The sequence below is a fragment of the Pantherophis guttatus genome, chromosome 5 (assembly GCF_059756535.1).
Source record: "Pantherophis guttatus breed Tessera chromosome 5, ASM5975653v1, whole genome shotgun sequence".
Taxonomy (NCBI): Eukaryota; Metazoa; Chordata; class Lepidosauria; order Squamata; family Colubridae; genus Pantherophis; species Pantherophis guttatus.
In genome coordinates this window covers 101,169,699-101,194,582 of record NC_142067.1, presented here as the reverse complement: position 1 = coordinate 101,194,582, position 24,884 = coordinate 101,169,699, and the positions used below count along the sequence as shown (strand labels likewise).

General features: G+C 38.0%; 1 protein-coding gene and 1 long non-coding RNA gene across 4 annotated transcripts in view; one reads left to right on the top strand and one right to left on the bottom strand.

Annotated features, from left to right (window-relative positions):
* The window catches only part of LOC117666262 (uncharacterized), a 37,853-nt gene extending 33,247 nt beyond the window's left edge, over positions 1–4,606 (bottom strand). The window contains exon 1 of one of the 2 annotated variants that reach the window (XR_004591703.2): positions 4,435–4,606. This is a non-coding gene — a long non-coding RNA (uncharacterized LOC117666262). The remainder of the gene's footprint in view (positions 1–4,434) is intronic. The other variant, XR_004591700.2, reaches the window with a different exon arrangement.
* TEX29 (testis expressed 29) lies at positions 4,551–24,442 on the top strand. Of its 2 annotated transcripts, none has more exons than XM_034418796.3 (5): positions 4,551–5,056; positions 9,510–9,596; positions 12,778–12,847; positions 19,815–19,951; positions 22,113–24,442. In XM_034418796.3, the coding sequence occupies exons 1-4, from the start codon at positions 4,876–4,878 to the stop codon at positions 19,933–19,935; spliced, it is 459 nt and encodes a 152-aa protein (XP_034274687.2). In that variant the 5' UTR covers positions 4,551–4,875; the 3' UTR covers positions 19,936–19,951; positions 22,113–24,442. The 2 variants fall into 2 exon arrangements, with proteins under 2 accessions (XP_034274687.2, XP_034274677.2); XM_034418786.3 differs by having other exon boundaries at positions 9,486–9,596.
* The last annotated feature ends 442 nt before the right edge of the window (positions 24,443–24,884 follow it).

Genomic DNA, 24,884 nt, shown 5'->3' with positions numbered 1-24,884 from the left:
CGGCATCTATACTAAGCAGATTTATAAGAGTTTAATCCCATTTCTAAATTCATGACTTTTTATGGTCCTGTATTAATATTCTGTTTATACCCCTATTAATTATGTCTGGATGACATAAGGTAACAGAAATAAAAGGATTAGCTTTAGATGCTGAGAAATTTTGCCTAAGCTTCAATGGATTTGATGATGACAATGATGACGACTTTGAAGATGCAAGACAAAAATAAGAGTGTGGAGCAAAAATTATAAGTGACTTGTGTAAATAAAATCTTGAGGTAAAAGTTGCTCTTTATCTGTATTAAATATTAGTGTCCAAAATGATATCTATAGAGGACAAACCAATCTGTTGGGGGGGGGGGGGGGAATTGTCCTTCACTGTAGTGGTAATTCTCGAGATGTAACTGGTCACTTAACGGCTGTTCGAAGTTATGACAGACCCATCCCAAAACTACTGACGACTGTTTTGAAAGTATAACTGCTGCAGTACTTGCATGGATGTTCTCCTTTACGACCAACCAAAGGGATACTGCAGCAACCTTCATCCCCCCCCCCATCAGCTTTTGGCCTGCTCCCAACCTGGCCACCCAGGTCATCCAGCACCTAAGGTAGCCTAAAGTACCTTAAAATTGGACAGCAGAAGCTACTGGTGCCTGGGGGAACAGTTGCAGCCTGTAGGCCAAGGCCTACTTTCCATTACACCACCAAGCGACTTGCAGGACTCAGCCTGCTCCTCAGCCAGCTCCAGGGCCCAACAGCACCGAACTTATCTTTCTGGTTTTTGCAGAAGCACCCAGCCGATTCAATGCAAGGCTCACTTTTCTTACACAGGCTTATGGCAACCTCATGCCATTCTGCAAGCAGGTAGTATTCTCACGAGTCTGAGCTCCGTTTTTTAAGGAGCCTCCATTTGTTTGTGGAACCTCATTAATAAGGTGACCAACTTTTTTACAATGAGAAGGAGGACAAGTGTGTGTATGCCATGTCGTGTTTCGGTAAGTAAACAAAGCCACTTGCGTATGGTGCACTCTTGCATATGGCGCACTTTCTCAAAACAATTCTGTGCGGAGTGCATGCATCATAATCGCGTCTTGCTGCACTGTACCGAGCCTTGAATTTTCATGTCAAATAAAAATACATCACACTCAACGGATCGGATCAGCATCAATAGAATACAGAGATTTACAGATTAGTCTTCAAATATGGAAAAGGAGGACATGTAGGAGAACACTTTTCGAGAGTGGACAGAACTTACAAAAAAAAACCTGTCCTCCCTAAAGGAGGATGATTGGTCACCTTATCATTAAAACAGGCTCATAAGAATAGTGTCTGGCTTTAGGCTGCCTTGCGCGGCTAGACGGGGAGTAGGCCTCAGTCTACAAGCTTTAACAGCCCCCTGGGCACCAGTAAATTCTGCTGCCTGGCTTTAGGCTGCCTTGGGTGGCTGAGTGGCTGGGTTGAGATCAGATGGAGGTCTGCAGAGACCCCAAGAGGCAGGAAGTGGAACACCAGATGCCTGGGGTGGGAGGGTGGGGGGGAGAAGACTAGGGTAGGTGCGGGCCTGGGCCTGCACTAGGCCTCTCAGGGCTTCCCTTACCCCTGAGGTATCTGGTGCTCTGCTTAATAACCCACATGTTTATTTAATAGACGTATCAAGAATAACAGAAGGGGGATATCACTATGCAAGGCCATCTCACTTAATGGCTGTCAAAATGTGACCCTAATGCATAGGCTCCATTATGGTTATATTTTGAGGGCTATCTGTAGTGTTTTTTAAAGTTCTTTACTAATTTTTGGCCAAAGCCAAAAATTACACTTACACTTTTAAGTAAAAAAAAAAAAAAAAGCATCATAGCTAAGGAATAACCAAGAATCACATTGTAGATCAATTTATCTATATTAGAAAATATACAGGATAAGTGAATTTCAGGATTAATTATGAAATTTATTTGTTTTGCCAAGTTCCTTCAAAAATCTTTTAACCCAATTACTGATTAACAAGTGCATATTGTTAAGATTAGCCAGTCTACATGTCCCACTCTAAAAGAGAGGAAATTCATGTTGTATTGTTTTGACGGATTATATTAACATCTCTATATTAAAATTTTATAGTCAATTCTTAATAGCTTCTTGAAACAGATATGTAAGGAATTTTGTGCCACAAAGAATTCAAATAATATCCATTAAGTTTAGTACCCAGATTTCTTCCTGAAGTTTTTCAAGATTTATTATAAATAAAACAGGTTCTCTTGAAAAAGCTTTTTATAACATTGATGAGATACTTTACTATTAAAGTCAGTGTTAATTATGCTGAGTACAGTGTGTAAATTTTATAAGGGATCATTGAATTTTACTCATTTGAAACCAGATTGGTATTTGTATCCATTCCTTTTAAAGTCTGAACAGTTAAATTTCTAATTATATAAAATGCTCTAAACATATAAATGTTTGTAAATATAAACATTTATAAACATATAAATGTTTATATTTCTTATACTGACCAGAACTATCCTCATGCTTAATAGATAAACTTTCAATGTATTGAAAGCTCAACTGCTATCTTTGCTTTCAGAAATTAAGACAAATGCTATACCACGTTTATATTTAAGACACTCCGAAAGTTGAAAACAACCTTATCTCTTGATCTAACTCCTGGATTTTTCTATTTTTGCTCTTTGAACAAAACCTCTCTTATCACTGCTGTGATGTCAAAGCTGAACAAGAAAGAAAATAGAAATCTTATGCTCCAACAATCTTAATTATTTCCCTGGAGGAAAAAAAATCATAAAGTTCTTAGATACATATAAAGCAGTTTAAGTTTTAACAGATTGCACATGGTTAGTGTTCAACTCCCTTTAAGGTTCTTGTTCTTGGTCCCACTGATGTGCAAAATATTTTAAGCTCAACTTAACTCAAATTCTAATTTGACAATATCAGCAGTATTTTGAGTTATGTCCTGGATTAATACCTGAGCAATGAAGTAGTCTGAAGGACAACTATTGTAGTTTCTGTCAAAACATGTGAAGGTTGAGGTGGGCAAGATTGGAATCAGTGATTTCCAAGCCAGAGGTGGTTGCTGCTATTTAAATGTAGAATGTCATTTGATTTCAATATCTCCACGCATGGTGCTAAGTACCTGTTAACTTGGGAAAGTAGAAGGAAGAAATCTCATGTTTAAATTGCTGAAAGGATAAAAATCTTTATGCCTTTGCACTAGCAATGGGAGTATGGTGTGTGACTTCATTCTTGTCTGCAGTTATTATTATTTCTACCGAAGTGTTGCCAATCTGGGAGCTGAGCTAAGTTGTCAAACATCAAAACTCTGATTTACTACCAAGCCCAGATTGGGAAGCTGGACAAAACAAGTACAGTTTTGACCAGGCTCTTCAATTGAGTAGTGTTTAATCTTATTTTAGAGAGATATTTTGTGATCCATGGAAGAAGCATAGGTAGCCTTAGGGACTAGCAGAACCTTATATTAAATCATAGTTATATATTCTAGATACATATTTACCTTTGGCAATTCAATGATATGGAGTTGGTAATCACATTTTGAAAGAGCCATTTGAGGAGAAAGAAAGTTAAAATAAAAAAAGACTTGTGCAAGATATGTCTGAATTCCAAGTGACAAAAATATAAATTGGAAATCAATTTTCTGCTACTGCAGTTGTGTTGGGAATGCTAAAGCACTTCCAGATTGAAAGGATTAGCCGGTGACATCATGTTGCCCAGGGAACACCCAGTTGGGGCTCCTTTCATGTGCCTGTTAAGCTGCCCACCAAAGTGGTACCCATCTATCTACTCACGGCTGCCCATTTTCAAACTGCTGGGTCAGCAGGAGCTGGAGCGACTAACGGGAGTTCACCTCTGTCCCGTGACAGCAACCAGGTCTTGAATGCCAGCCTGCTGATTGTTGGCCCAATGTCCTAATGATATGAACTATCATGGTGCTTAATTTTCTGTTTAACACCCATTCTCCCAAAGTTCATGGGGGATTTATACTCCAAATTACATGTTGTCCAGCCAAAAGACTCACAAAAGAGTATTTTTTTGCACAAGACAAAGTGATAATGATGCCTAAAGGCATATTCAGCATGACAGCCAAAATCTTTCTAACACTCCTTATGTCTTGGATATACTCCACAACTTACACTTTTTCTAAATAGTTGGCTAAAAAAAGTCAACTGTCTACTTTAGGGCCTCTGTACCATCCAGAAACATTTTAAATATGAAAAATGTGCTGGCGATTAGCATTTGGTCATCAATTAGCTTGCTGATTACATGTTTTCATTTTAGAAAATGAAATGTTTAAAAAGAGCTAATGGAACTCTTGGTTTTCATAAGAAATATGCCATCAGGAAAGCATTGGGAATTGTTAGTTTACTATATTGAGTTATATGTACTACAACATATGAGGTCATTTGACTTTCATCCTACCTGTTGGCAGTCCTACTCATTTCCTTAGTTATCTGTCAGCTGATATACTCAGAGGAGCCTTCTAATTGCAGCACATTTCATTCTACATCTTCCTTAGAGTAAACCAGACCCTCTTTCCTTTCTGTTTTCCATTTTCCCCCTTGTATCTGTCATCACAATAATCAGTTTCCTTGGTGACCAGTTTAATGACAACACAAAACAGAACTGTGATGTCACAGTTACATTTTCTAGTCCTCACCATAGTAGGTGAAGGACTAAGTAGACTGAATCGATGAGCCAATTGTGTGGCTATACTCCTTAAATTGACTTACTACTTGTAAATGGAAATACTGATTTTGCTAAGTGTTTCTGAAAGCAAGCTAATGGCTATTCCACCTACCTCTCTTTTTATTCACTGCTATATTAAGTATTTTTTATAGATTGATCTCAATAACCTCATTAATGAAATGCATAGAAAACCAGGACCAGAATCAAATGTTTATTTTTCTAGTACCTTGCTTACTGTGGCTTCCTTCAGGTGCATGCATTAAATTGTCCTTTAAGTTCAACAGTGCAACACAGTCACCATCAAGGGTTCTTCATCTGGAAAAAAGAAGTAATTTTCTTCGCTATGGATTTGCAGGTAAGTTTGGAGCTGATGACTATTGGTACTATGGTAGCTGAATACTCACGTTTTATAGTATATATTGTTCATGTACAATAACAATAATATCAAAGCTTATGTATTAAATAGCAGGATGGTGCAAAGCGTTACAAAGAGATGTTTGCAAAACATATTGAGACAAACATAGCACTATCCTTGAAGGGTTCAAACAGTTGCAGTCTTTGCAAGACTTGTGTGTATTTTCATGTTATTATCAATTTGCTTTTAATGTTGTTTGCTCCCCAGAATTGCTGTAGAGCGGTGATGGCTAACCTTTTTGCTGTTGCGTGCCAAAAGCAGGGATAATGAGGGGGGGTTGCGCGTGCACGTGCCCACACCCATAATTTAATGCCCTCCCTGTGGCCCACACCCTGTGCACATGCGCGTGCAACCCCCCTGCGCTCCCCCCACTTTTGGCACGTGACGGCAAAAAGGTTACCGGTGGGCCCAGTATGCCCGTTTTTTGCCCTCTCCATGTTCCAGAGGCTTTCTTGGAGCCTGGGGAGGCCAAAAACGGCCTTCCTCATCCCCCCAGAGGCTGGAAACGGTCCATTTCTCGACTTCCAGTGGGCCCAGAAGGCCCGAAAATCAGCTGGCTGGTGTGCACATGTGCGCTGGAGCTGAGCTAGGGCAACGCTCGGGTGCCCACAGATATGGCTCTGCGTGCCACCTGTGGCATGCGTGCCATAGGTTCGCCATCATGGCTATAGAGTCAGGTGACCTTACAAATTTGATAAATAAAGCAAAAATAAAAGCAGCCTTGCCAGTCTTGCAAAGGGAAGCATATTAGTGCTTTTTTATGTTAACACACTCTTTCAAACATTTCATATAGCACTATGAAGAAATATGAAAATAGTATTTGTGTGTATAAAATAGCAAAAATATTATGCAAGAACACTCATAAAATGCCATGCTGCCTTGCAATAAATCAAAGCTGTATGGCCAAACCCATTTGCTTTACTTCATTTATAGACAGAATAAGAAATAAACTCATCTGGATTCAACAAAGATATATCACTTACATTATGTGTCAAATATTACGTTGTTCATATGTTACGTTCCTATGCTTGGTACCCTGTCATTAACTCCAGTCCCCTTAAATAATTAGTCCATTTTTGTAGGAGTTCAAAAACTCTAAATGTGATTATTCTTCATGTATATGTGCTTGATTTATCTTTTTTTTAAGGTTCCAAACTATAATAAAACTTTTTAAAAGTAATTGTATGATTCAGTGAGAAACTTGAAGGTACATAGAGATATATTATTAAGATTTATTTTGTTAATACTTTTAGATAGTCAAGAGGAATAAATGAAAAGGTAATTGGTCTATATGTTAATTTTTCTTTGAGATTCTGGGCTTGAGTATGTTTTACATAAATGCCAGTATGGAGGGACTATCAAGATTGGAACTGACACTAGCATAATGGCTACAGCAATATTAACACTTTCTTCCTATTTCTGTCTTATTTTGCATAATGTGTCAAAGAATATGGGTAATCATGCACCAATTTACTCTGTTAGATTCACCTGCAAGTATTTTATGAACAGCACTTGATAAGGATTAGTTTGCCTTTCTTACCTATAGATATTTGGCAAGGTTACCTTTGGTAAGAATCTTTCTGCCTTCATTGATTAGGTTATGTTTATCTGTAATTTGTAATTTAAAATATAAGTGATAGTTTCTTGTTCATGTAGAGATTGTTGAATCTTCCTAGGAGCCTGAATCTGTTTTGATGAAACAGCATTTTATGTGTATGATTTGTTTGTTTTATATTGCTTTCAAGAGTTGGGTATTTATTTGGACTTCGTTGTTTAGTCTTACATTAAACAAAACCAAAGAATTAAGAATTTCTTAATAATTAAGTCTTGGAGTGCTACTAGGTACAGCAAATTGGTCTGACTTAGTATATCTCACTGAAAAGAAGCATTTGTTTTCATCACTCTAGCTCACTTCTTGAGGATTCTTCTTTTCCCCCCATCCAGAGGTGGAGGGAAAAATATTCAGCTAAAGCTAGAAGAAGATGAAAAGACAAAGCTATCAGACTGGAGCGTCTTCCACCGCTGTATTTTCATTTTTTGCAGGTAGTCCTCAACTTATGACCACAACTGAGCCCAAAATTTCCATTGCTAAGCAAGACAATTGTTAAGTGAACTTAACAACTATTGATTGCTATGATTTAACAACCGTAACACAAACATGCACACACATGCGAGTGTGAAGTCTTCATTGAGGCTTTGCAAGCCTTTAATATCATTCCCCAAGGCTCATCCCACTAAACACACAAAACCCAATGAATCCAAGTCCTGAGCAACCTCAAGTCTGAGGGCAAAGAATAAGTCCGTAAGTCCACAGTCTGAGCACAATACATGAAACCAAAGTCCATGTCCAAAATCCAAGATTCAAAGTCCAGTCACAGGGTCATGGCACAGGTCTGGAAGCAGGAGTCACAAAGGCAGAACACACAAACAACAGGAAACAGATGAGTTGTCTCGAGTGTCACTTTGCTTCATGTGCCAACAGATGTAAGCCCATTATGAGGAATGAGGCTGCCTCCTTGCAAGTAACCCCGCCAACCTCCATTGCAAAGTGGGGCACACTCCAGTTTGAAACCTTTGTCTTTTCATCTTCCTCTCCATTCAGCTCTGGCTGCGGAGGCAGTTCTTCCTCCGCCCCACTGCAGCTGTGTTCCCTCGTTACCTTGCAGTTCTAATTGGGTCCATGAGCTCTCTGGCTGCAGCTGCATCTCCCCTTTCTTCTTCAGCCTGGTGCTCATCTGGTTGTTTCCTGATGGTCTCTCCTAGGTCTCTTCTAGGTTCCTGGTGCTCATCTGGTTGTTTCCCGATGGTCTCTCCTAGGTCTCTCCTAGGTTCCTGGCCTCTGCCCTTCCCCTCCCCTTCCCATGACCCATTCACTCCCTGCTCGGAGACCTTGGTGTCTTCCTTACTCCCCCACGCCCTCCTCTAAAGTCTCCAGAGTCTGCTCTTCCTCATCGTTGGAGCTGGCTTCAAGGAAAGCCATTACAGTTGTTAAGTGAATCTGGTTTCCCTATTGATTTTGCTTGTCAGAAGATCACAAAAGGTAATCGTATGCCCCCCAGATACGGAGACCATCATAAATATATGCCAATTGCCAAGCTTCTGAATTTTGATCAAATGACCATGGGGTTGCTGCAATGATTGTAAATGTGAAAAATGGCCATGAGACACTTTTTTCAGTGCCACTGTAACTTTGCATGGTCACTAAATAAATGGTTGTAAATCGAGGACTATCTATATCAGTGAAAGGTTTGCATCTGCTTTTGGCAATTTGTAGTTGTAAATGCAAGTTATTTCCCAGTAACATTTTATTTACTTCTAACATATTGTGTATATATTCTATAAAGTTGCTATGATCTTGGTAGCTCTATGAATAATGATTCCAGAATACTTTTCGCATCATTTTTTTAGCATCAACACCCTTTGAGTAGTTAGGATCTGTTGACTAAATTCTTCAGATATTATAAACTGCTGAGGAGCGCTCTCTGGTGGTAATTACCTAAAAATCTGAATTACCATAAATAAGATGAAGTTCTGAAAATAGGAAGAGCGCACAAATTTAATAAGGAGGTTCTAAATGTATGTTCATCTTGAGAATTCTGGCCTTAAATTTTATTATGGGTACATAAAATATTTTAAAGTAGATACAATGTGAAAATTAAATTCTATGTCTATTCCTCTCTGATTTCAAGTGAAAGTTTATTGTATTCTCTTTACCACCATTGGCTAATTCTTTGGAACTCTTAGCAGTCACTGAAATCAAAAGTGTTGAAGATGCAGATCCTCTCCGTCTCTTTTTCTGTCTGAAATTTATTCATCACCTCAATCCAATTGCATTCTGGGCAGGTTACACCATATATAATACAATAAGAACAGAATATAATAAAATTTAGCAAATATATAACAAATAATTGCAAGGTAAAAAAAAATACTTAAATATCCTTCAGAAAAGGTAGGACAGGACTTTGTTTGATTGGATGTACTGTTTTGAAGGTAGGTGATCATTGCTGCAGACACTTTTGCAACTGCCTCCAGATAGCAGGGCTTTGTCATGCTTTAGCTTTGAAAGGAAAAATGGACCTCAGAACAGAGTGCTCTAGTACAGGGGTCTTCAACCTTGGCAACTTTAAGACCCCAGTTGTCTCATGAAATGCCTATGTTAATGGCCTTTCACTTAATAGCTATTGCTTTTCCTTCAATAGTTCTGTGAGAATCCTAATGTATTCATGTTTACTGAGAGTTCAGAGGTTTTATGGTTATTGAATATAATTTATAATAAAATGACACATCATAGTTTAGAATTGGCTTGATAGATCTCATGATTTCAATTTATATATACATATACAACTTTGGGTATTTCTCTTTTTTGAAGTATGTGAACTTCCTTTTTATGAAGTGTGCCAGACAAATGTATCAAGGATTGAGTGCACAGAGCTAGGATGCTGTTACCACAAAGAGACATGCTATAAGAAAGCTGTACCAAGTAAGTAATTATCACAGTAGTTCAACAATATCCATTTGATAGAAACTACAGTGATGTCACGTGTGTCATGACACTATGCAAAAGACAACAAATCTTTGTTATTTGCATGTTGCATCATGTACATGGCATCACTTGTCTCCCTATGACACTCTTGCAACCTCTTAGTATGGTTGCTAATTTTTCAAATGAATCTAATGATATTGTTTGTTGTTTCAAGTAGAAAACAGATCTGATTCTGATGAAAGGTGGACTTTCATCAGAAAAGAAAGACACTTATATTGTACAACATAAACATATATTAAGGCCAGTTTGGTGTACTGGTTAAGGCACCAGGCTAGAAACTGGAAATCCAGGAGTTCTACTCCCACCTTAGCTACGAAGCCAAGCCTAGGTAACCTTGGCCAGTCTTATTTCTCTTATTCCAATTCATCTCACAAGGTTGTTGCTGTGGGGAAAACAGGAGGAGGAAGGTGTGTTGGATATGTTCACCACCTTGAGTTATTTTAAAAGTAATTTAAGACAGGGTATAAATAAAAATAAATAGGAACTATTTTAAGTATCCTTTAAAACAACTGATATATTTTAACACTGTACAACAGCTACAAATTTGGGATGACTACAAACATAGGCCCTAAACACCATTGATACTGGGCATATGTTAACATATGTGTAGTGTATAAAGGCCATTTTTAATGAGATATACAACAGAAGCCAGAGTTATGTAGAACTTAAAACTTGGAGAAAATTATTCTGAATTGGTATTCATAATTCTCTCTCAGAACAGGTCACTTTTATCTGAATTATTTCTCCTGTTATAAAATGAAAAAGACATAAAAATATGCAAAACAAAGCTAGAAAAGGTAAACAATGGATTTATCAATTTTCCCTATTATTAAAAAAAACTGGAAATGTCATCTCTCCTCCCCCTTTCCTCTTGCTTTCAAAATGTACCTTGCTCTTCTCTCTTTGAGTGTTGCCTCAAAGCAAGTGGATGTTAAAACATTTTCCTTTTCTGGAAGACTAGTAGTGAGCAGGCAAACAACCATAATAGACTTTTGCAAATGAGAGCAAAACTTCATAAATACCCTGCAAGTGTGCCAATGCCTTAGATCAGGGGTGTCAAACTCAAGGCCCGGGGGACAGATCAGTGCGATGCTTAGATCTGGCTCATGGGACTGTCCTGGAAACAGCAAAGGACCGGCCTGCAGTGCCTCTTGCCAGCGAAAACGGAGCTCGCGAGAGAAAGAAACCCTCTAGCAGAGGTTGCAGGATGCTGTCGTAGCTGAAAATGGAGCTTGGGAACCCATTTTCACTGGCAGAGTGCTCATGCCACTACAGGCGCCCCTGACACGGGTTATTTTGAGCTGGCTACACCCACCCTCAATGAAATCGAGTTTGCCTTAGATTTTTTCACATTGGGCAGGAAGGCGAGTTTTAATTAGAAGTAGAAAATATTCTCCTTCAGAGTTCTGTTTGCCAGGCCCAGAGTTAGAAAAAAAGCTCAGTCTCGTAAAGCTCATTTTTACTTGGGCTGGGAGTTAATAGTGGTGAAGGACATAATGGGTGGGCCAACAATTCTCCATCATAATTTTTACAATCAGATTTTCTTTATACTTTATGAAGGCAGTTTTGGTGAACTTCCTATTCCATTTCTCTTCTTTCTTGCTTTGTAAGCATTGGATGAACAGAAGGCAGTGTCTGATTCATGATAGAGATTCTTCAATTTCGTTTAAGCAAACAGCCATTTAAACCAACAAGTTCTGAATTATTTATTAGCCAAAACAGAAGGGATACAGAATATAACATTCTAAAGAACTTGTATTTATTTGCTACCCAATAATAAGAGTTCTCTGGATAATATTTGAAACAAATAATGTGGAACTATTTATTGATTTAAGGAATTAATTACTATGTTATTAAGGTAGCATCTCCATTTTCTCAAAACTCCCCAGAATCTCTTCAAAATGGTTTAGAAATGCAGTAGAATAAATATATTATTATTCTTGGGTCTGGCAGATTAAAAGACTGCGAACTTAATATAAAGGTCCATAATCAGCAGTGCAGGTGCAGCCTAGGAGTGGACAAGTCAAGTGGCTTTATAAACCATCTAAGAAGCACTCACACTCAATACCTTGACTGTATTGCAATTTAATGACAGAAATTTGTAAAATACTTTAAAAGCAAATGAACATGGGCTTTGCCAAACTGGATTAAATCTACACAGCTTCTATCTTAACTGTGCCCTGACGAAGTCCTCTGTCACTATACAGGAGACCAGAGTAGTCTTATGGTGATTTGCAGAAATATTTGAGATGAGTTGTGATTCCTTATTTCCAAGAGCCAATGAGAAAGTGGGGAGGGGACCATCCTATCTCCTGTTGAATATTGTTCCTTGGAGGAGCCTCTGGAAAGTCTGGGTTTATGAATGAAATAAAATAACCTTATTCTAATTAGCCTTCATTTTTAGGAGGACTTTCTCTTAAAAAGTGAGCCTTTTGTTCCAATACTGGTAGAACCCAGGTTCTATGATCCAGAATGGTAAAATACAAAATGTTGAGAACTACTGATTTAGTGTGTGTACTTGTAAGTCATTCTCAATCATGTGAGGAAAACCCTGGGTAAAAAAAGGAATTAGCCAGCCATTCAGAAGATTTGAATACCTGTTGGCAGAATTAGGAATATTATTTTCCCTTATGCTTGATGGTTTTAAATTGGTACACTACACCCTCTTTCAAACAGTGGGTGTCTTAAACCACAACTTTTTGTACATAGACTAATATGTTGGTTTCTTTTTCTTTTTTGGAGAGTCATCTTCCACTCTTTTCAAATCAGTAAATGAAGGAAAGTATATTACAATTGAGTGGAATATTCTGGCTTTTTAAAATCATCCCCCAGGTAGTCACATTCATCCTTAGTTGTGGAATGATAGATGATACTGTGCAAATTCCATGAGTCGTGTACTTGAGTTAGATGCTGAGATGCAAGAACTTAATCATGGTATTTGTGTGATGACATCACCATTCACAGATCATTATTTTAGCTTTATTATTTTGATACAGATAGTGCTACAGTCATTAAAAGTGTTTCTATTAAATCTGCTGCTTATTATAATTTTTTAAAAATATATTTTTATCTTGTTTGAGGGTTGAAGAATTTTTTTATTTTTCTTTCACTTTTTTAGGTTATATGAAAGCATTTATTGCCTTAATAGTTATAATACTGGCAGTGTTCACTTTATTTATGCTGCAAAGGTAAGCTGATGATTTAAGTACGGTAGACTTGATTGCTCAGAAATTGACCTTCCATGGATTACTGGCATTATTCCATGAAAAGAAAATTCAAGAAAATATTCTTAAGGATATAGTGCGGCAGAGATGGGTTTCAGCAGGTTCTGACCAGTTCTGGAGAACCAGTAGCGGAAATTTTGAGTAGTTCGGAGAACTGGTAAATACCACCTCTGACTGGCCCCGCCCCATCTATTCTCTGCCTCCCGAGTGCCAGCTGATTGGGAGGAAATGGGGATTTTGCAGTATCCTTCCCCTGCCACACCCACCAAGCCACACCCACCAAGCCATGACACACCCACTAAGCCACACCCACAGACCGGTAGTAAAAAATTTTGAAACCCACCACTGTAGTGTAGAGAAGGAAAGGATTTTTTTTGCTCATGTTTATGTGTGCATATATACATTGAGGGATTCTGATGGATGTAATTTTTATAGAGGAATGTTTTAAAATATTACAAGAAGTCAGTCTAGTATCTATAAATTTATATTAAATTGCTATTGCATTATTTTACTTGTGAAAATCTTTATTTAAGCATAAATGCTTGATTCCTCTAATGCACCAAGCTAGGGACTAAGGCTGCACATAAGAGAGTTGAAAGCCACAATGAGCAAGATAATGATGTAAAGTGCACAGGCCTATGTCATGTACATTGGTTGGGCTAAGGTTTTTTTGTTTGTTTGTAATCAAACGAGTGATGGAGAAGTTACCTTATAAAACTAGGTTAAACTATTTTAGAGTTTACACAAGCATAGAACAATACCCCCAATTTGAATGCAAAAAGGTATTGGACAAGAACACACAGGTAGCACTTGTGCAACTTAAACCAATGTGTCCTTTCCTGGGATTGTGTTGCAGTTGCCACACAATGGTAGGAAGAGATACAGTTATTTGAAGGAGTTGCTGAGAGATATTATTTGAGTGTCCACATATATATTATATATATATATATATATATAAGATCATCCTTGACTTACGACCACAATTGAGCTCAAAACTTCCACTGTTAAGCAAGATAATTGTTAAGTGAATTTAGTCCCATTTTACAACCATTCTTGCCTCAATTGTTAAGTGAATCACCACAGTTATTAAGTTAATAACATGGTGGTTAAATGAATCTGGCTTCCCTGTTGATTTTGCTTGTCAGAAGGTCACAAAAGGTGATCACATGACCCCGGGATATTGCAACCATCATAAATACATGCCAATTACTAAGCATCCCAATTTTGATCAGGTGACCATGGGGATGCTCCCCCCAAGCTTTTGTAAGTATAAAAAATGATTATATGTCACTTTTTTCTTTTTTTTTTTTTATTGAAAAAGTTTTCAAATACAAATTTTTCCCCCTTTTTTCCCCTCTCCCTCCCCCTCCCTAACCCCCCCTCCCCACCCATCCCCCCTGTGACTTCTTCATAACAAAAAAAAACCTAATTCATAACAGATTACTTACTCCCTCCTCTAGATATTGACCTTTACTTACTAAAAATATTATTAATATTATAACATCCCCCTTTATCCATACATATCAAAAAAGAGAAAAGAAAGGGAAAAAAAAGACATTATACTATGACATTGTAGAATAACTTCTCCACTTTAAAACTATACGATAAGTCCTACTTTAACATTTAATCTTCTATATATATTACTATAACATTTCAAAGCGGCCTTCCCCATAAAATCTAGTTTAACATTTATTCCACTCTATCCATTTCCTCCACTCCCCCAAGTATAACACTTAAAAATCCCTTTTCTTAGACTAGTCAATCTACTAACTAGCTTATTCACCCACTATCATGCAAAATTGCCATACACAACATTTCTTAACATCTTTGATTCACTGCCCACACTACTTAAAAATATATGTCTATATTTTCCATTATATCTAAATAAAAAAAAAGAAAAGACAATGACTTTAAATTTATAATCCATATAGTATCTTCTTTGAGGTCTTTCCACTGGATTGGTAGAACCAACATCCATAATCGGGTAACATAGCTCACTGGTGCAACAGTTTATTCAGGATCTTCAATCATATCTGCCCCCATCAGTAGTAAATATCTTCTTATGTGTATAAAAGTAAAAACAACCACCCGAGTGACATTATAATTATATTCCATATAGTAATAATAGTGGGTTTCATCAGGATTATTAATTCCCATCATCGTAGTGGGTAACAACCCGATCTTCTGCATGCCCCAGCATAATTCTCTTGCCTTGTGATTCAAGATAATATAATATGTTTATCAACACAAAAAGAAATTCCAAAATGGATAATTCAAATCCATCAGTTTAAGGCTCGTTTCACGTCCCCAGATTACGGCCATGCAGAGATCTGCCACAAACCTCAGGATGATATTAACCAATACGTCGCCTCTTCTGTATTTACACATAATCGATCATATTTTAAAATCACTGGCTTCACTGTTGCCTGATTTAGAAATTTCTATTTCTATGCCACCTATTTCTTTTTTTTCTTTTCTTTTTGTGGGTTTGGTTTCCATCCTGGTTCCCTTTCTACAAAATATGTATCATCTGGTCGGTTTTTATTCTGCTTTGTAGATTGGTCTTGTTGGTTTTGCTTTTGTATCTCATATTTCTTTTTTATCCCTTGTATATCCCCTAATTGGTTTCCATGTTTATCCTTGCCTTGATAAGTCATCACATTAAGATTAGATGCCTCTTCTCTCAAATTTGTAGATAGTCCAGCTGGGGTATCCAATAAATCCAAAGGCAATTCATCTGGTACAGTCTCTGTAATTCGAAATTTTACCTTTATTTCCGGCTCCTTCTGCTTATCCTGTATTATACCTGGAGATGTTAAATTCATTTTCAACCTATTTTGATAAAATTCTTCCGCTCTTTCAACAGTATTTAGCTGATATCTTTCTCCTTGGTATCTAAATATAATACCAACTGGGGCATCCCACCTGTAGGAGATATTTCTCTTTTTTAACTCATTCACCAGAAAACCAAATTTCTTCCTTTCCATCAATATCTTAGGTGGGAGTTCCTTATAAATCCAAATCTTTCTTCCATACAATTGCAAATTAGAATTAAAGGAATTTTGAACGATATTATTCCTAATTTCCTTATCTGTAAAATAAATCACCACATCTCTAGGCAATTGCCTTTGCTTAGCAATCCAGGAGTTGATTCGATAAGCTCTGTCGATCCTACAAAACACTTCGTCAGGTTGAACCTTTAGAATCCCAGCTAGAAATTCAGAAGATATTTTCCTTAAATCCTCTCTATTATTTTCCTGCAAACCTCTTAATCTTATCGCATATTCTGTGAAATTATATTGTACCATTAAAATCTCTTTTTCAATCTTCTGTTGCAGATTTTCTACATTACCATACTTTTGATCAGCATCCATTTTAGATTTTTCTTCTAAGCTATTATCCTGAGTGTTTGTCAAATCATTTTCAATTTTTTGAATTCTATTGTCCAATTTATCTTGAATTTCTTCCATTTTAGACTCTAGTACATTAGTATTTGTGTCCAACTGCATCATAAATCCTGTAAAACCATTAACCACTTTTGAGAGTTTTTTCTCCAAAAAATCAAACTTAGATTTCACCAATTCTTTAATTTCCTGCTTAAATTTTTCAAATTGCTGATTCACAATCTCCTCCCTTCTTTCAATCTCCTCTATAAAAAATTCTATTATATTAAAATCAGGTTTCTGAGACTGAAGAATTAAGACTTGTTCCTTTAAGTTGTTGGTGGGGGGATCCCCCCCTTCTTGTTTATCTGACTTTATGAGTCTCAGTGCCATGTTTCCGCCCAGGCAGGCTTTGTTAAAAAAAAAAGCAAGAAAAAAGGACTTCTTTCCAATCAACAACAATATCAGGTCTCCAAGGGAAAAAAAAAAAAGAGAAAGACACAGGAGCGAAGTTTTGTCTACAAATGTAGCCAGTGGTATTTATTCCGCTACATTGTAGTAATAGAAAACGGAAGCCTCTCTTCCAGCCAACGCCATTTTAAAAGGCTTTTTTTTCCTCCTTCCTCTCCTCCTCTCTCTTAAGTAATTTCTTTTTTAAAAAATCAGTAAAATACTTGCGGTTCAATATTACAGGTCCAGCTCACATTTTCTTTGAGTAGTCTGTTAAATTTGCAGGCTTGCTTTTGACGCCTGGCTCTGCATCAGCAGAGGTCTCCCAAAGCCCGGAGCGGCGGCTGGGGATACGGGGCATCTCATCCGCTCCGTCCCAAAAGTAAAAAAAAACTTTTGGGACTCCGCAGAGAGTTCTACCCACCCCTGCCAGCTCTATCTCCGTTTCCTCATGGAAACGGAGTTTTTTCGAGCCGCCGTTCCGTTGTGAAGGCGGCTCTGACAGGCGGTGGAAGCTGACGATCCCAAAGGAACGTCTGGCAGCAACAAACAGCAAACCGGAAGTCTATATGTCACTTTTTTCAATGCTGTTGTAACTTTGAAAAAATAGTTGTAAGGACTATCTGTGCAGTCCTAATTTATATTAGAGTTTCCATGTGTTGCATGTCTCAGAATAGTGGGAAATCATGTCACCAATTGTTGGTTATCGCATTTAAAAAAGGTTGTACAGCTCAGAAAAATATTGGTTTGAAGGCCACATGCAACTAAGCTCCAGGATGGCCACCCGAACACCCTTCCAAGACTGAGTGGCTGTGGCTCCCGGCATCCCGATATAGTCAGTTGACTCCATCACTGACTATTGGGGGCGAGTCGTTGGCCCCCACAGAGAGGGCTCGCAATCTGGGAGTCCTCCTGGATACGCAGCTGTCCTTGGAGGAACATCTGACGGCTGTAACCAGGGGGACCTTTTGTCAGGTTCGCCTGATTCGCCAGTTGCGGCCCTTTCTTGATCGGGATTCCCTGTGCACAGTCACTCATGCCCTCGTCACCTCTCGCCTTGACTACTGCAACACTCTCTACATGGGGCTCCCCTTGAAGAGCACCCGGAGGCTCCAACTGGTCCAGAACGCAGCAGCGTGGGTAGTGACGGGAGCAGCATGGCGCTCCCATGTAACACCGCTCCTGGTGAGCTGCACTGGCTCCCGGTGGTCTTCCGGGTGCGCTTCAAGGTGTTGGTTATCATCTTTAAAGCGCTCCATGGCATAGGGCCTAGCTATCTTCGAGACCGCCTGCTGCCACCGACGACCTCCCATCGACCCGTGCGCTCCCACAGAGAGGGCCTCCTCGGGGTACCATCAGCCAAACAGTGCAGGCTGGTGACCCCCAGGGAGAGGGCCTTCTCTGTGGGGGCACCTACCCTCTGGAATCAATTGCCCCCGGAGATAAGGAGAATCCAAGACCTCAGTGCCTTCCGCCGTGCCCTTAAAACCTTCCTTTTCCAGCAAGCCGGGCTGGCCTAATTTTTTAAGTGTTTTTAATTGTTTTGTTTATCATTTTTAATTAATGGGGCCAAATTTATATATATATTTTAATTGTATTTTGATATTTGTATTTGATATTTTTACTTGGCTGTTCACCGCCCTGAGTCCTCAGGGAGAAGGGCGGTATACAAATTCAAAATAAAATAAAATAAAATAAAATTATATAGCTTGATGGACCTTCTTTAAACTAATGTGCAGACTGATGCATCATTTTAAAATCTTATTTTATGGCAGTGGAATAGCAACCAAAGATTCCAGGGCTATGTAGTATTGAGCATTTAATTTTGTTCAATATTGATAAAAATTGGTGGACCAATTTCTCATCCTTTTGAGGCAAGAAAACCATGAAGACTGCATTCATTGCTAGTCCTACAGTATGTTTTAACAAATTTAAAACGTATTGTAGGACTCCCCTTATCTTCACAGAATATGAACAAAACAAGCCTCACCCATTATGCATTACACTCTCATTTATTTTGATGTTTGGATTCCCGAGAACAGTTAAGTGTAGCCCTTGGATAGAGTAGGATAGGGTAGGGTAGGGTAGAGTATAATATAGAATAGAGTAGAGTAGAGTAGAGTAGAGTAGAGTAGAGTAGAGTAGAGTAGAGTAGAGTAGAGTAGAATAGAATAGAATAGAATAGAATAGAATAGAATAGAATAGAATAGAATAGAATAGAATAGAATAGAATAGAATAGAATAGAATAGAATAGAATTATTGGTCAAGTGTGATTGGCCACATAAGGAATTTATCTCTGGTCATAAATTCTCAGTGTACATACAAACAACAAAGTATTATAAGATATCAATAGGAAAAGGTAATAGTAGTAATAATAAAGATGAAAAGGATAATAGCAATACAACCCTATTACATGGGTAAATATCTTTACACATAAGGTTAAATATCTTAAGATAAAGAAATCACACACAAACACACACACACACAATACATACAGTTAAATATCTTAAGACATACGCTTATCATGACTGATGATAAAGATGGATAATTTTTTTGTAGCTGAAATGCAGGTAACATTTGTTTGGAAAATAAGTGTTGTCGATGAATTGATTTTTAGGTCTTAGAAAGATACAGGGTTACTTTCACAATATTCATGTATTCATGACAGTCCAAGCCCAAGACCCAAATAGGTGATTAATGTCTATGCAGGCTAGTGTAAGGGATAAAAAAACTGATTTTCAGGAACTTGTCATTTTCTATAATTCTATAAATTCTATTTTGGAATTGGTGATGAACTTTAGAAAAATCCTAGGTTTACTACCCTATTTTGAAACCCATCAATTAAGCAAGATTCCATTGCAGAATACTGCTATGTTGCCATTTATTACTACTTAGTAATAAATAAAACTACTAATAAATGTACATACATACTTATATACTCCATCTTGCTATTTCTGTTTGGGATAAACAGTGTTATGCAATGCAAGACATAGAAAAGAAGAGATTGTAAACCAACAATATTAAGGCATGAAGTACAAGAAGGAAAAGGTGAACATGGTTAAAACTATAAATATCAAATAATTGAATGTCACTAAAGTTGTTTAGGTGGGAAGGAAATCTTGTCAGCCCAGAAAAAGAAAAACAAAGAAGATAAAGAAAGTGTATCTGATACAGATAGTACAAGTGAATCTGAAGAGGAGGAAGATGAAGAAGACTAAGTTGATGCTTTGAAATGTAAGCATATTATGTATCCTGCTAAACTGAAAGAGTATTATGATCTTATTCAGTAGAGATAATTTAGTTTGTCCTGAAACACAAGCATTTTTGGGGAGATGAAGAACAGCAAACTAGGAGGTTTGTGTCCTGACATCAGAAGGCAAATGATGTGATTTATATTCTGGTATTAGACTTCACTATATAATGGAGCAATTTACCCAGGCATTTAATAAAGCACATTATCCTTTTGGGGTTATTATGGCTTGTTATGGACCCCACTGTAGCTTTCTGTTTGTTTTGTCAGATGTTAATTTTCGCTGATGTTGATAATTTAATATTTTTGTAGAATTTATATATTATTAACTGTTATATTTTTCTGCAAGTGCTGTGCAAGAGAAAAATATCAGTATCTTAATATACAGACTATACTAATTGGGTATGTCCATCTTTTGCCCCTTTTTCTGGGCCTTATAATCTGCCATTTGCACAATAATTGTGTAATAAATGAAAATAAAATTCCATTGACCCTCCACTGTTTGGCCTTGCTTAGACTATGCTGTATTATTTTCTATCTTAGTGAACTTTACAGAAAGCACTCTGGTAGTTTTCAAAGCGCTGGAAATTTGCAGTGACTGTTATGATGTAAGTTAATTGGAGTTTTCTGCAAGGCTCAACATGGGAACAAAGGCTACAGGAGGGCTCAATTAGTTTGTAGTCCGTTCACCATCTTTATAGTGGTGCTATTTCTCTATTGTTATTTTGCTTAAGTCAAAGTTTTAGTGGAGATGGCAGAGGCACACACTTGCAAAGGCAGCTGGTTGGAATTCTAGAAACAACATCCCTTGTTTTCCTGCTATTATTCCTCTCTTTAAAAAAATGCAAATCCTTTATGGAGAGTAAATCTGTTAATCAATAGATTGTTTGGAAAATTGTGCCTATTTTCCCACTTGCTAATGAGTTAATATATGCATGAAACTTTAAGATTTACTAATTTGGTGAAACAGTCAATAAATGTCCCATAAAATTCTTAGTTCTCAATGACTGACTCATCAAGAGATGTAAAACTTAATTTAGATACAATTTGTGCAAGCCAAATGAATATTCATCTGCTTCCATTCATTTCAATGGCAGATTATATCCCAAGTTACTTGACTAAGTATCCCTTAGATCTGTGATGGCGAACCTTTGGCACACTTGCCACAGGTGGCATGCAGAGCCCTCTCTGCTGGCACGCGAGCTGTCACCCAGCTCAGCTCTACCCCGCATGCACATGTGCCTCCTGCCGGCCAGCTGATTTTCCGGTCTCTGCCGCGGGGGGGGCATGTGGGAGATGCACGTGCATGCGTAGGGGGTCACGTGTGCCTGCGTGGGAGTGGGACAGAGCACGAGGGGGTGTGGCGCGCCTGCCTGCGGCCCGTTTTTGGTCCCAGAAGGCTGCAGGGAGGCCTGGTAGGCCCAAAACAGGGCACGGGGGTTGAACGTGCATGCACAGGGGGAGCATGGGGGGGGGTTATGTGCCCATTGCATTATGAGTGCAGGCACACGCATGCGCTGTCACACCCGCTTGTGCCCACTTTTGGCACACACCAACAAAAAGGTTAGCCATCACTGCCTTAGATTCTTCACCTCACAATTTGAATATATGAGAGTGGCTATATTATGAAGAGCCATATAGAAGGAAGAACATCTCACTAGCACTTTTTCTTCCCTCATTTTATTACAATATGTTCTGAAGCATTCAGGTGAAAATAATTTTTAGAGGAGAGCGGCATTCCTTCCCACTGGCCATACTTTCTATGAATGCTGGTAGCCTTTGTTTAGCAACACCTGGGTTCTCCAGGATGCCAATTCCTGTATTATAGCCTCTACACCAGTCATCATAGATATTCAGTTAGTGACACTAGCATTTTATTGTTCAGCAATGAAATCTTAAGATTGGTGGCTCTGTGATAAAACATACTTTCAGTGTAGAAGATCCCAACTTCAGTATTTTTATATAGAATTGGAAAAAGCACCTGTTTCTAACCCAGGAAAGACTGATTAATATAGAAATACTACTAGTCTAGGCAAATAAATCAATGTGGTCATTAAATAACTGACCCATAAGGCCACATATACAGTATAAGATCTGAGCTGAAGTGCAGTGCTTCCTAACATTCTTGCTATGTTGTTTCTGCAGATATATTTCAGAACATTGGAAGAAAGATGGTACTGAAGATGTAAGAAGAACTACTACCATGTTTCTATATGGATTTTATTAACTGTTAAGCATGCATTTTATTCATTTAGTTTTCACTGAAACTGCAGAATTGCAAAAAAAAAAAAAAGAATTTAGATTTTAATTAGTTATACTTGATTGGTTACTAGTTATTAAAATAATCTACTGTGTCCATTGTGGAAGGGAGATTCACTTGATATATCTTCCCCCCAAATGTCCTAGTTATCCAGCCACAATTGTTCTATGCCTCATTTGATATGATTAAATAGAGAGCGAGATATCCTTTTGCAGTGCTATTGCTTTAGATTCCTCCCTACACTGATTATTTCGTTTTGGGAGAAGGGACCATTGTCAGTGGGATAATACTCTCTCCCTTCTTGTTGGAAATTGTGGAACTTCTTTACAATGCTTCATCGTTTTGCTGTATGCATCCAAACTATAAGTCCATGAAAGAAAAGAATTATCTGAAGGATGAACAGGTAATGCATAAGTCTGCCTGAGTGTAGGAACATGGCATAATCTTTCACAGGGCATCCATTTTATTCTTGACAGATGAATCTTTCTCCAGAAAAGAATACAAAGGTATATACAAATATACTAGAAATATACAATATACACAATTTTATCCAATTTTTAAAGCAAGATCAAAGATAAGATAAAATATGAGCAAAACAAAAACCAAAAAAAGAACCCCCAACAACAACCTGTTCCCACTTTGGTAGGTTTGTGAAATCTTACAAAATTTTATGCATACATGATTGGTCAACATTATCGGCATAGTTCCTTCTCCAAACACATTCCACCTTTTGTTGCATTTTAACTCCATAGGGAAATACCAAAATCATTATCCTATGTTGTCAGTGTCTCCCAGTGTTCTATCCCCGTCTCACACACGCACACCAGCAGTCGACCAAGAGTTAAAATAAACCAGCAGACAAGAATTTCCTTTGATAATAGAATTGGCAGCAACCCAGTGGCTGCTTGCCAAAAGTTTTTACTTACAAAGGGAGGTTTATCTTCTCCGAAAACATCAAAATAAGTCCACAAAAGCCAAAGAATAGTCAAGGCCAGTCCAAGAATCAATCCAAGCAGAGCATATAACAAAGTTTCAGAAATGCAGAATGACTTGCTAGCTTTCAGTTTTGTCCGTCACAAAGCCTGAATGGCCACCACACCCCCTTTTATCCCCTGTGAGGTGTGGTCCAGTGACTCAGCTTAATCTCTGGCACGCCTCCTTCTCTGCTGCGCGCGCTTGTCTTTCCGACGCTGTCGAGGATCCAGCCAAGACTTATCTCCGTCGCTGTCTAACTGCGGCTGCTCAGAAGTGCCTGGCTCCTGGCCTATCTTCTCCTTCGGAAGGCACCTGAGGCATTGCCAGAGAGGAGGGTCCTGGAGAGGGAGGCCTTGCCAACTCCTCTCCTTCACTTTCGGAGTCTTCTCCCTCCGATAAGATGGGCTCGGGGGTCGGAGTCACAACACCCAGATGGTATTTCTTGTCAAATATTTTTAGGGAATTTAATTATTATAGTATATATAATAAAATCATTGCTAGGGCCACTATTATGTGCAAGGACATTCTTTTCAAGTACAATACTTCCCAGTTCATCATCAATGTTATCAAATGCCTCATTGTCCATCTTTTTGAATAGTTCCTTTTCTTCCCTGAATCTCAACCACACTTTTTTCTTGTTTAGAGTTAAATTTGGAGTGTTGCTTTATCAAGCCCATTTGTTGTTACAGGCACTAGCTGATTGCAAATGCACATCAATTCTCCCCCTGCCGCCCCGTCTTTTAAAAGGGCTAATCTCTATGGTAACCATATTACAGAAACAATCCTTTTGCTTGGTCTTCTGAAATCGTCCTTCAGAAAAAGGTCATTTGGCATCAACATTTTCTGACTAAATCTTGAAATGTTAGTTGAACTCAAACTATTCTTGCTCCTTGGCCCATCATTTGGTTTTATTCCTTTCCATCTCTTTTACCATTCCAACATATGTTATTCAAGAAGTTATTAAAACAATGCAAGAATGTATCTTTCTCAGAGTTTCACAAGTGCAATGGTTGGCAGATTGAAGATGAAATTTTTCTTCCAGGTCATACTTATTGAATATATTAAATGCATCCCCCCCAAAAAAAATTCTTTTTCTTACCTATTTGAACCTGCTCTTCTGTTCCATTAATGCCAATATGAATTAGAAGCATTCTATGGCAACTGATTAGGCATCTGAAATGGCTAAAAAGATTCTCATTATACTGAAAAAAAATCGGTTAGCCAAAAATAAATAAATAAATCAAGAAAAGTCAGTGCAGCTTGAATTAATTCAGACATTGATTTCTGGTTATACACTGGTTTCCATGCCTCTCATATTCTTCATTGGATGAAATGTTTTAGTTACACATTTCAGATTTATAATGCCTGTTCAATGTAATATTTTTATCTCAAAGAGCAAAACATCCAACATTATTTCCTGAGTGCTTCTCTCATTGTGATAATGGCTAAATCAATTAAAAAACTATCTCCTCCTTCCCCCGGACTTAGAGAAATTATGGGGAGAATTACTGATTCCTACTGATGGGTACATTCCATTGATACAAAGTTTTGAGTTAGTGACATTCTGACTTCATTCCTTCTCTTTGGCGAGGGGTTGAGTACAGCAAAAGACTAAGAGGATGTTCATTTAATTGGAATGCCTACTGAGATCTAAGGCAGCTGGGGCAAAGGATGGACCCTTT

Coding starts and splice junctions, on each gene's coding strand:
- TEX29 (XM_034418786.3), top strand. CDS start 4,876: ATGAAATGCATAGAAAACCAGGACCAGAATCAAATGTTTATTTTTCTA. Junction 9,597..12,777: donor CTATAAGAAAGCTGTACCAA/GTAAGTAATTAT, acceptor TCACTTTTTTAG/GTTATATGAAAGCATTTATT. Junction 12,848..19,814: donor ACTTTATTTATGCTGCAAAG/GTAAGCTGATGA, acceptor ATGTCACTAAAG/TTGTTTAGGTGGGAAGGAAA.